This window comes from Centropristis striata, chromosome 10 (assembly GCF_030273125.1).
Source record: "Centropristis striata isolate RG_2023a ecotype Rhode Island chromosome 10, C.striata_1.0, whole genome shotgun sequence".
NCBI classification, from domain to species: Eukaryota; Metazoa; Chordata; class Actinopteri; order Perciformes; family Serranidae; genus Centropristis; species Centropristis striata.
The window spans coordinates 39219310-39230815 of record NC_081526.1 but is presented as its reverse complement, the minus strand read 5'-3'; the positions used below and the strand labels follow the sequence as shown (position 1 = coordinate 39230815).

At 40.8% G+C, this 11506-nt stretch overlaps 2 protein-coding genes across 2 annotated transcripts in view; both read left to right on the top strand.

The window, feature by feature from the left end:
* The first annotated feature begins 230 nt into the window (after positions 1–230).
* On the top strand, positions 231–3919 carry LOC131978488 (probable G-protein coupled receptor 34). Its single transcript, XM_059342145.1, has 3 exons — positions 231–406; positions 880–1477; positions 3331–3919. The coding sequence occupies exons 2-3, from the start codon at positions 903–905 to the stop codon at positions 3911–3913; spliced, it is 1158 nt and encodes a 385-aa protein (XP_059198128.1). The 5' UTR covers positions 231–406; positions 880–902; the 3' UTR covers positions 3914–3919.
* Positions 3920–9223: 5304 nt separating this feature from the next.
* The window catches only part of LOC131978690 (probable G-protein coupled receptor 82), a 3221-nt gene continuing 938 nt past the window's right edge, over positions 9224–11506 (top strand). The window contains exon 1 of the mRNA XM_059342402.1: positions 9224–10048. Within this exon, the coding sequence (XP_059198385.1) occupies positions 9224–10048 (825 nt within the window). The remainder of the gene's footprint in view (positions 10049–11506) is intronic.

The following is an 11506-nucleotide window of genomic DNA, read 5'->3' as shown; positions in this document are numbered from 1 at the left end:
TGCTGCCTTTCTCTCCATCGCTGTTCTGCAAAGTGGCTGTGAGGAAAGAGGGGGTTGACCACAGCTGAAGTTTCTCTGTACAACATCACCACATTCTGCACTTCAGCATTTCTCTCTGAACACTGACAACAGTGGTGGGGAGGCTTCTCTCAGAGAGGAACCACTACGCACTTCTATTCTCATTCAGCCTTTTAATATTTGGTGACTGAAAGATAGAGAGCGGCAGAAAGTTCAACACACAATGACAGAAGGAAAGGATTTGAAACTTTATGAGGATAAGAAACCTGAGAAAGTCTCTCCAACACATTAAACTGGAGGGAATTTACCGGAGAAAGAAAAGGACTGCACTAGTGATCCTGCTCTCCACATCTGAGTTTCTTCTTTTTAAATGGATTTACATGATTAGGTGAGTACTTGATGAGCTCAATATGTTTTAGTTTTCTACCCTGACTGTGAGATAAGGGCTGCGTGCTGAGAGCAGAGCCAGCTCTCTTCCTTTTTACTGCTCTATCAACTAACAAACTAACTGATGTTCTGATATGAGATGACCCAGCATGAAGCTGCAGTTGTTCCACTGGTTGGGCGTATTATAAGACTTAAAGAAGAAAGCTGTAGAGTTCCTTTCCTTTGCAAACAAATCTTTCTTTTTTTAAATAATTCAAAGATGATATCATATAGAGAGTTAAAACCTATTCACTTCTACAGAGTTAAGCATGTTGGTATGTTAGTTAGTGATCCTGGATTATTCCCGATGAAGGAATAATCCAAACAGTTGGCCCACACAAACCTGCACTAATACGTCCAGAACCATGAGAAGCAAAAAATCTCCCAAAACAGTCAATAGAAAGTATTGAACATGTGTTTTCTCCCTTGCTGCAGGACTGAGGACCCCCTAAACCACCATGACAAGAAACATCTCCACCACGTCTGCCCCGACCAGCTTCCAGACTCCCAACAGCTCCTTCCTCCTCACTAAGACCAGCAGGGTGAACGCCACCGAGACCCCAGAGACCTGCGTGGACTATGACGCGCTGCAGACCCCGCTGGCGGTGCTCTACACCATCATCTTCGTCATGGGGCTGGTGGGGAACCTGGTGGCTCTGTGGGTTTTCTTCGGCGTGCACTCTAAGAAGAACTCTGTGCGGGTGTTTCTCATCAACATAGCTTTTGCAGACCTGCTGCTGGTGGTCTGTCTTCCCTTCAGGATCCTGTACCACAGCCAGGGCAACGACTGGACCCTGGGGCCCACCATGTGTAAGGTTGTGGGCAACCTCTTCTACATGAACATGTATATTAGCGTCACGCTGCTGGGCCTGATCAGCGTGGACCGCTACATGAAGATCCACCGTAGCTCGGGGGTCCGGCAGAGACTCCAGACCACCAGGTGGAGCACGGCGCTCTGCGCCCTCATCTGGCTCGGAGCTTCTGCTCTGACTCTGGTGCTCCTCATGTCAAAGAACCACTCGCAGCATGAGAGGTTGGTGATGCAGATTATCAGTTTTTATACTGTACATGTTTCTTATTCTTCATTTTCCCCCCAAAAAACTTTGTTTGGAGTCTGGGTGTTAGCAGAGAGCACGCCACTGACAAGAATACATGAAGGTGGGGAATGATCGGGAAACATGTCAAAGACTCACCAAGCCATTTTCAGAAAAATCTAAAAAAATGCAACATAATTTCCCATAGAAAATTATGAGAAATCGCCATAAATAATCAACAAAAAGAGCTAAAAAAACCCCCATCTAATATAAAAATGATTAAAAGGTCAAACGGGTCACATGACTTTACCTTCACTGGGCCAAATTTTGATATTGATAGCTTGTTAGCTTTTCACAAAATCAGTTTACATTTTATGCTGTTTTTCCAAAGTTTATAATGGTGTGGATAGGACAGAATGTTCAGAGCGAGAGTGGAGAGAGGTTAAAAAACTTTGATATCCGTGCTGCAAGCAGACATCCTACTCTGACAGACATTTGTAGAAAAAAAAACTATTTTCTAACCTCCAATGTTGCTCACACTTTTCACTACAGATATGAAACCTCCATAAACGTGTTCAGTAGAGACTTCTCTTTCTGATGAATAAAAGCCTGAGAGGTAGTAGTTGTATTTGAAGTAGTAAAAGCCGTAAAAAGTAACTATTTCTTAACAGGAAGTTAAGGATGTGGCTGTATTGTGAAACTCAAACCCTTTCATAGGTCCGATTCATGCCGGGACACCTACGGCTCTATAACGTCTCTCTTCCACTATCAACGTGCCCGGATCGGGATGCCGGGATCAGATGATCAGCGTCGATTGCTTATTGTAAACAAACCAACATGCTAACTGTACACATGGAGTCCGGCGCTGATTGTAAACAAACTGGCTTCACTAACTGTACACAGAGTGTCTGGTACTTGTTGTAAACAAACAGAGATCGCTAAGTGAACACCTCCTGCAGCAGCAGCACATACACACTGTACTGCTACAGAGCTAACTGTTAGCCTGTTAGCACATACACACTGTACTGCTACAGAGCTAACTGTTAGCCTGTTAGCACAGACACACTGTACTGCTACAGAGCTAACTGTTAGCCTGTTAGCACATACACACTGTACTGCTACAGAGCTAACTGTTAGCCTGTTAGCACAGACACACTGTACTGCTACAGAGCTAACTGTTAGCCTGTTAGCACAGACACACTGTACTGCTACAGAGCTAACTGTTAGCCTGTTAGCACATACACACTGTACTGCTACAGAGCTAACTGTTAGCCTGTTAGCACAGACACACTGTACTGCTACAGAGCTAACTGTTAGCCTGTTAGCACATACACACTGTACTGCTACAGAGCTAACTGTTAGCACATACACACTGTACTGCTACAGAGCTAACTGTTAGCCTGTTAGCACATACACACTGTACTGCTACAGAGGTAACTGTTAGCCTGTTAGCACATACACACTGTACTGCTACAGAGCTAACTGTTAGCCTGTTAGCACATACACACTGTACTGCTACAGAGCTAACTGTTAGCCTGTTAGCACATACACACTGTACTGCTACAGAGCTAACTGTTAGCCTGTTAGCTATGCTACAGCGCAGCTCCGATGCTGCTCTGACTGTCGTCTCCTCCACCTCGTTCTGCACCACCCGACTGCACTCTGACAGGCAGAATATTATATATTTTATAAATAATATTATTTTACTCAATCAGCCTTGGCGGATCACTATGAACGCCCTAAAGCGTCAAACTTTCTTGCTGAAGTTCTCAAGTAGAGAGTTATTGTTTTGGTCAGAGAGTGTGTGATACATGAAGTCTGAGCTGATGTTTGAACATGTTTCCTGTTCCAGGTGTTTCCACTACAAGGTGCTGGTCCAAGCCAAGTGGAAAGCCTACATCAACATCTCTCTGCTGGTGATCTTCTGGCTCGTCTTCATCTCTCTGGTGGTGTCCTACGGGAAGATCGCCATCAAGCTTCTGAGGACGTCCCGGGACAAACCAGACCTGCCCAACGCGTCCCGCTACACCCGAACGGCCCGGAAGTCTTTCTTCATCCTCTTCCTCTTCACCGTGTGCTTCGTCCCCTATCACATGGTGCGGGTGTTCTACATTAAGACCCAGATCACAGACACCTCGTGTTTCTGGAGGGGCGTGGCCGACAAAGCCAACGAGGTGGTTCTGCTGTTCTCGGCCCTCAACAGCTGCCTGGACCCCATCATGTACTTCCTGTTGTCCTCCTCGGTGAGGAAGGAGGTTCTGCGCCTGGTGAGCAACCTGTTCCGGGTTCGAGACGTCGGAGGCGTCAGCGGCAGCAGCTCCACCAACGAGCTGGACGGGAAGACCAGCCGGCCGGACCGAGGACAGGCCAGCGTCAGCTTCAGCAGCCACGTGAAGGAGAAGACAGTCACTGAATGTAGTCAGGCTGGGAGGTAGAGCTGCTGGGAGGTAGAGCTGCTCTGAGACACTCAGCTCCATCTCCTCCAGAGATAATACGACAGGAAGCAGCAGCAGCAAGGAGAGAGAGTTAGCTCTGTAGCAGTACAGTGTGTATGTGCTAACAGGCTAACAGTTAGCTCTGTAGCAGTACAGTGTGTATGTGCTAACAGGCTAACAGTTAGCTCCTCAACATCTACACCGAGTCTCACCACAGCGTGCAGAAAAAGAACTAATCTGGCTGTAATCTCTATAAACTGATCTATATGTAGATGCAGAGTTTGAAGTCAACGGGACAAGATTTGGTTGTCAGAAACCACCAACCATGGCTGATCAAGCTTTAGCTGCATTTAGATAAACAGTTGGTGAGGAGAGACAAAGATGTGGAATCTCCTCTGACTATTTTTATTAGCTTTATGAAAAATGTATCTGCATTCACGTGCAAATAAACAATCTGGTTGTAGACATCACCTCTCAACTCCAACTCTATTTATTCTCTTTCTTTGTCTGAAGTTGCTCATTGGACTGTAAACAGAGCAACAGAGGAACTTTGGGATGGTTATTCAGATATTTGGATTCCCAGAGGCTTCAGTCTTCAGACCCTTCAGCCAACAGCTTCATCAACTTTACATGTCTTCATCTACACAGAACAAACATATACTCGTTATTAAAAAACAATGATGGATCAACATTAGCTCCATCAGTTTGATACTCCTGTTTGACTGAATAAACAATATTTATGTCAATTACCCAAACTTGTGCTTTTAATTCTGTCACTTTGCAAAAACCTGTCAGTTCATCCCCAAAACAATAACTGTTATTATACACCTTTACGACCAAATAAAAGGACCGTTCTAACAGAGAATATAACTTTCACTTATTGCTATTAATGTATGTGTGTCTGTATTCTATGTATTCAAAAAAGGCCCATTTATTTATGAAGTTGAATAAGTAATATATGGTGTAAATTAACCACAACATAATACATTTTACTCTTCCCTGTTGTCCTATTTATTAATCTAGATTATTATTAATAATAATAATAATAATAATAATAATAATTAATCTAGATGTTTTGGTTTTGTATCCTGACTTTGACGTTACTCTAAATGACCCACAAACCTTGTTGTGAGCAGTTTCATGGTTCGTTTTGGCGTTCTGTGATTATTTCTGAGTAACTTGGTGATGATTTCTACAAAGGGCCAAACAGTTCCAGTGGATTGGAGAGAAGGCAGATGTGTCCTCATACCAAAACAGTTAATTAAGAGTGTTATTAATAGGTTGGTATTTATACCAAAAATAGACTTTAGATCATGATTTATTAGATGAAACCAATCAATCATATGTAAAATCAGACAATCAGCACCATCATAAAGCCTGAATGGAATAATTGTTTGCTTAATAACCACATTTTACATCACTGTGACACGCTCCTTTGATAAAATCTTAGTCGATTATTTGGGTCAACCCTATTATCCTGTCAATCAATCAGTTATCAAAGATGGATTTTTCTGTTGATTGACTGATCAATTAGTCATCTCAGTTCTGGATATTGTGAACTACAGACAGAGCTTCAAACACAGTTATAAAACTGGGATCACAAAAGAAAATTGTGATCTGTCTTTTTTTAAAACTCTTGTTATATAAATGTGAGCTGGAGTGCTGCTGGAATCAGAAACAAGGGCCAGTGACCCTGCAGACATTTCTCCATCCAGACAAACGTGAAGGACAGAAGATGCAGACGACATCAAAGCCTTGAACTTTCACGACAAATTATGATGATCACAAGCTCCCAGAGCAGCCAGAGGACCTTTACTGAGATGAAAGAGTCGCTCCGCTGATAGATAGAACACTCTCTGGAAATGTCAGAGTGTTTCATATGTAAAAACTTGTTCTTCTGCTGAGGACAGAGTCCAGCCTGCATACACACTTCTTTATGTTTGGTTTTAGAGCGTACAGCGCTGTGGTCAGTCATGTTATTATATGTATATATATATATATATATATATATATAAATATATATGAGAGATTAACTAGTTCAGAGAGAGCCAGTGACCACACACCCAAACTATCTGCCTCTCAGCGTGAACTAGAACAGCAGCGCCACCCCAAGGCAGAATAAATACAGACAGGAGGAACATTTAGGTGGTGCTAGAGAGTTAGTAAGGAGAGAGAGAGAGAGAGGAGACGAGCGGTTACTTTCTCTGTCAACTTGAACATTTGGACTTTTAAGCCTTTAAGAGATGATTCTGCAAAGATAACTAAACTTCAAGGTCCACCGCACAAGCACAACCAAAAAGAGCTTTTGTATCAGCGTCTACGGAGTTAAACTGTGGAACAAGTTAAGTGTGGAAGTAGAGAAAAGCCAAAACATAAGACAGTTTAAAAACAAATATAAAGACATCATCTTTACAAAGTACAGAAATTTAGAAAAGCCTCTGTAACATGGACATATGTAGACTGTAGTTTTGTAATATACATGGTAATTGTATTTATGTTTATAATATTTATATTATATATTCATATATGTATGTATATACTGACCGTTAAGGGGTAGGACTAGATACATTTTTTTACTTCTTCCTACCTCCTTTCGAGCTTGCAGAAAGTGTCTGTTTGTTTTTCAATTTTTTTGCTTTTTTGTTTTGTTCTTTATTTATTCATCTATTAATATTTAAACTTGTTTTTTTTATTGTCTGCATGTTCGAAATAAAGACATTCAATCAAAAGGAACATCTAAAATTTCCTACTTAAAAAATTAAATAATGATTTGATAAAAAAAACAAGGGAAAAAGGTGCTAAAGTAACAATAAGCTGCTACAAATGTTTGCACTATTTCTGTCCTCCCTGGATGTTTAAAGTTAAGTTTACTTTCTGAAAATGAAGGAAATTAAATAGAATACAATCGACACAAATTATACAAAATGAGGCTCAGAGACTATCTTCACTCTTATTTCTTCCTCTTCTTCTTCTAGTAGTTTATTTACGTATTTATTTATTTTAATCTGGGTTTTGGAAATGTATTAAATAACCAGTATTAATGCATATGCACACTTTTAGACAAACAAATGCTTAACCAATTTATAAGACCACTGGTTTATGATACAGCTGTGCTAAATTAACAGCAAAAAAAATCTTGATTATGATGTCAAATTATAGTTATATATTTGCATTCCTGAACAGAAAAATGAGTTTTAGTGGTTGAATGTGATGTTGAAGCTCAGTGAGCTTCAATCTGGCTATAAAAAGGTCAATTAATTATGTCAATACTTATTTGCCAAATAAATAACAATCACATTTTAGTTTTAAACAAGCTTTTGAAATTATTAAATATATTTATGTTTCCTCGTTTTTATGACAAGTGCTTTAATAAATTTGCCAATTTAAGCAGTGTTATTTTTCCATTTCCTGTCTCACCATTTGTCTTAATAAGACAATAGATGTAAATGAATTAAGTGAAAAAAAGCAACTGAAATTGAAAAGAGGGTTTTGATGGATAATCTTAATCTGGCGTGTGAGGAAACAAAGAGAATATAAATTAAATATTGTATTATGTCTGGCATAATGTATGGCATTGCCCAATATGCATTATATTTGTAAAAACCTTGAATTATGTCCTACATTAGGAAGAGGGTTGCAAAATAGGATGCATTTTGCAAAAGGCTGCATAATAATAAGCTAACAAAACAAACGATGTGATGCATTGCTGTCAGCCTGAACCACATCTAATGTTGAACGGTGCCCAATTATTAAAAGACATACGCACAAACAAAGTACCACAGCTTCTTGCCCACATCTGTGTTCTTAAGAACCACACCATAGGTTTTATCAGCACGAATGCTACATGAGGAAGTGGAAACAAATATAGCCTGCGTGACACCAACACCCTGACAAACATCACACCAGCTCTCACAGTTTACCCTGAACCTCAGTTTCTGAAGAATCAGGAAGTTTCAGAGCAGTAAAAGGGCACCGAGCGACTGCTTCGTACCGTTTAAACTTGTTGCTGATCTCTGAATGATCCCGTCATCGGTACGTACAACTCACACTACTCTGGGTCAGGTTATCATTTAACGGGTCTCACTTGTAATAGCCTTAAGATAATTACTTTTATAGGGTAAATGGTTTATTTTTGGCTATGTTTTTATAGAAAAAAAAGGATGAATGATTATAACTAGTGAGAACTTACCCTATCTATTGTGCTTTTTATGATATATAGTATTAATCAAAAGAAATACATGGAAAATACTCGAAAATCACATGAAAATATTTAATGTTTTCTAGTTTCTATTCATTTTATGTTTATGTGCAGACATAGTGAGGCAAGAACTAATTTCACCCAATTTTTGAAAAATGCACACACAAGCTGAAAGGAAAATCTATTCTGTATATGGATATATATATATATATATATATATGGATATCTATCTATATATATATCAGAACATGTAACCTTTAATGGGAAGAGACAGATAAAACTAAAGCCCAAACCTCCCTTACACAACATTCAATACAGAAAATGGTACTTAAGTTTCTTATTTTATTTTTTTAAATTTCATTTTACTTAAATGATCAGCAGTTGACTGACACTGAACATTAGTTATTAATTATGCTCCTTATTTTATTTTAATTTATTATTTATTTTATTGTTATTTTTAGAGGTGTTTGACAATTTAATGAATAATAAGGCCTGTCAGGATAATTACAATCTGGATTTATCTTCTGATATGTGACATGAGCAGGATAAGTGTGTCTGACCTGATGTCTCCTGTTGTCTTTGCTGCAGCTTTGTTTACTTAGTAACGTCAACAACATTTTATACAACAAACAGCTTTTAGACTATTATAAGACCTGAACATAAAAAAACTGATTTTCTGCTATCTGCTCTTATTTATTCTCATACATGTCTGAATATTATTAAGAGTTCAAAGTTAATTTATCCTTGAAAGGGTGTCTTAACATTATAATCCTATCATATTATTATATCAGAGGCATAAATCGGCCTTAAATTTACAAATAATGTCATTTGTCGCAATTATATTGGTATAATATATCGTCTAACTGAAATAGTTATGGTGACAGGGTAAAATGAGCTATAATAATGTGAAATATTCTTTAATAATGTTATTTCTCTAAGAAATCAGCCTGCTGAGTACCCTTGCAGATTCATATTGGTGCAAAAATTTGTGCACATTCCAAATAGAAAAGGTTTATATTCGTTTCAGATAAAAAATGAATGTGTTTTGTTATGAGTTCTACATGAAACTGGTGTCACTTACTAAAAGTTTGTCTGTCTCCTGGTCAGATCTAATGGAGTCCACAGCGACCCCTCCCCCAGCTGGTAACTCCTCCCTCTCCTCCTCTGATCTCTCGCTCTGCCCCTCCGCCGCCACGCTCCTCTTCCTCCCCTTCATGTACACCCTCCTCTTCCTCACCGCCCTCCCGGGGAACGTTCTGTCTCTGTGGGTCTTCCTGCGCCGCATCTCCTCCGTCTCCCCCATCCACGTCTACCTGTCCCACCTGAGCATCTCCAACCTGCTGCTGGCCCTGACCACGCCCTTCCTGGCGGCCTACTTCGCCCGGGGCACCGCCTGGGCGCTGAGCGGCACGCCGTGTCAGCTGGTGCTGCACGCCATCAGCCCGGTGATGCACAGCAACATCTACATCAGCATCATGATCCTGACCTTGGTAGCCCTCGGCCGCTTCGCAGCCCTCATCCAGCACACCCACGCCTCCCGGCAGAGCAGCTGCACCACCCTGCTGCCTCACGCCTTCTTCGCCCGTCTCACCAGGAAGTCCTTCGCCAGCAGGGTGTGCGTGGCGGTGTGGGTGGTGGCGCTAGGCTCCATCGTACCGGTGACGCTCTACTACTCGCTGAAGGAAGCTGTGAGCAGCAGGACGGCGGCAGCAGCTGGAGGTGTGGAGGTGTGCTACAACCCAGCGGTGGAGATCGGAGGCAGCTTGTCTCAGACCATGGGCGTGCCCGTCATCTGCCTGTTCTTCCTGCTCTACCTGATGGTGCTGCTGTCCTACATGACGGTGCTGAGACACATCAGACGCTCACGCCAAAACACCAGCCTCACCACCTCCCAGGACCTGCTGGGCAGAGTGCTCCGAAACATCCTGGTCATACAGGTAGCTCCAGTTAGAGCAGGCTCCAAAATAAAAGCTCTAAAGGAACACTTCACCCCACTTCAATTATTCACCATGTGTTACCTTGGTTCTTTTTTTTTGCCTGTCTCCACACGTGAACGGAAAATCCAAAAACTGGGGAAATGGATGATGAATTGAACTAAATGTGGGCATTCCACAACAGTAAAATGATGTAAAACCATCCATTTACCAGCTCTCACGCAGAAAAAAATGTGTGAGAGCGGGGGGGCTACTGCCGGTGTGTGTACACTATGATGAGATTCTTCAGAGATTTATAACAATTAATACTAGTAATGTTATGATACTATATAATATACAAGGAGCACACCTACAACAAGCATTCCTTTACAAGTATTTATTTATACAGCAACCTATGACCTTTAACCTCAACATGTGTGTGTGTGTGTGTGTGTGTGTGTGTGTGGGCGTGTGGGCGTGTGTGTGTATCTGTAACTGTAATCACATCAAAGATCAAAGCAATCAACAGAATTAACTGCCACCTGAATGCTCCCGAACAGTGACAGCAGCCAGAGGTGGACAGACTGGAATTTCTGGCCTCGAACAGAAAGCATTTTTGACAAAACCATAATACCTATCATTGATCCGACTTCACTTTGAGCGTCCCGAGTTCTTCCTGAACGTCTACATATGTTGTTTTTTTTAAGAAAAATGAAAAAATAGCTTTGTTAGAGCGATCTAAAAAAACTGTTACATCTCCCTTTTTCAGAAATCTCCCTGTGTTTTTAATATGGGAGCCAATGAGGCTGTTGGTGGTGTTGGTGGATCATCTGTGCGTCCTACGCCCAAACTATAACTCTGACAGCTTTACCAGAGGATTGTGAGGGAGAAGACTAATTTTCCTACGTTTCTATGTATAAATTATTTCTGTAGAGTGGAATTTGCGGCCTGGAGCGCAGTTTTCAAATTTATTTTTTGACAGTTTTTTCTCTCCCTCTACACTCTGGTGATGATGTCACACACTGTGACACGAACATTCCGTGCAATACACACCCATTATAATCTCAGAATTTCTCCAAAAATGATCATGGTCATTGAACAGGGATTGATAAAAAACTATATGACCTATCGAAACGCAAATTAATACACCGATACACAAGACTTGTGTCTACTGTTTAAAGTTTAAATGGAGTCTCTAGGTGAAATTATGCCGGAGAAGTAGACGTTTAAAAATCTCCAATTATTGTTCTTTTTCGCTCATTTTTTTTCGGCCGTCCCATTCACTTCAGTGCAAAATTTTGGGCAGTCTTTCTCGGCTTGCATCGCGAAAAATACGTATTCCGTAGAGAAAAGTAATAGCACACTGATCCCGATCAAACCGCACGTTTTGATATATAAATTCTCCTAGTTGAATGAATGTTTTTGTGAAGAACATAGCATACAACTAGATAAATTAGACTTATAGGATTATAGTGCTGGAGT

Bases quoted from the DNA above. Each gene is read 5' to 3' on its own strand.
- LOC131978488 (XM_059342145.1), top strand. From the start codon at position 903: ATGACAAGAAACATCTCCACCACGTCTGCCCCGACCAGCTTCCAGACT. The intron at 1,478-3,330 runs GTTGGTGATGCA...TTCCTGTTCCAG, and splicing joins AACCACTCGCAGCATGAGAG to GTGTTTCCACTACAAGGTGC.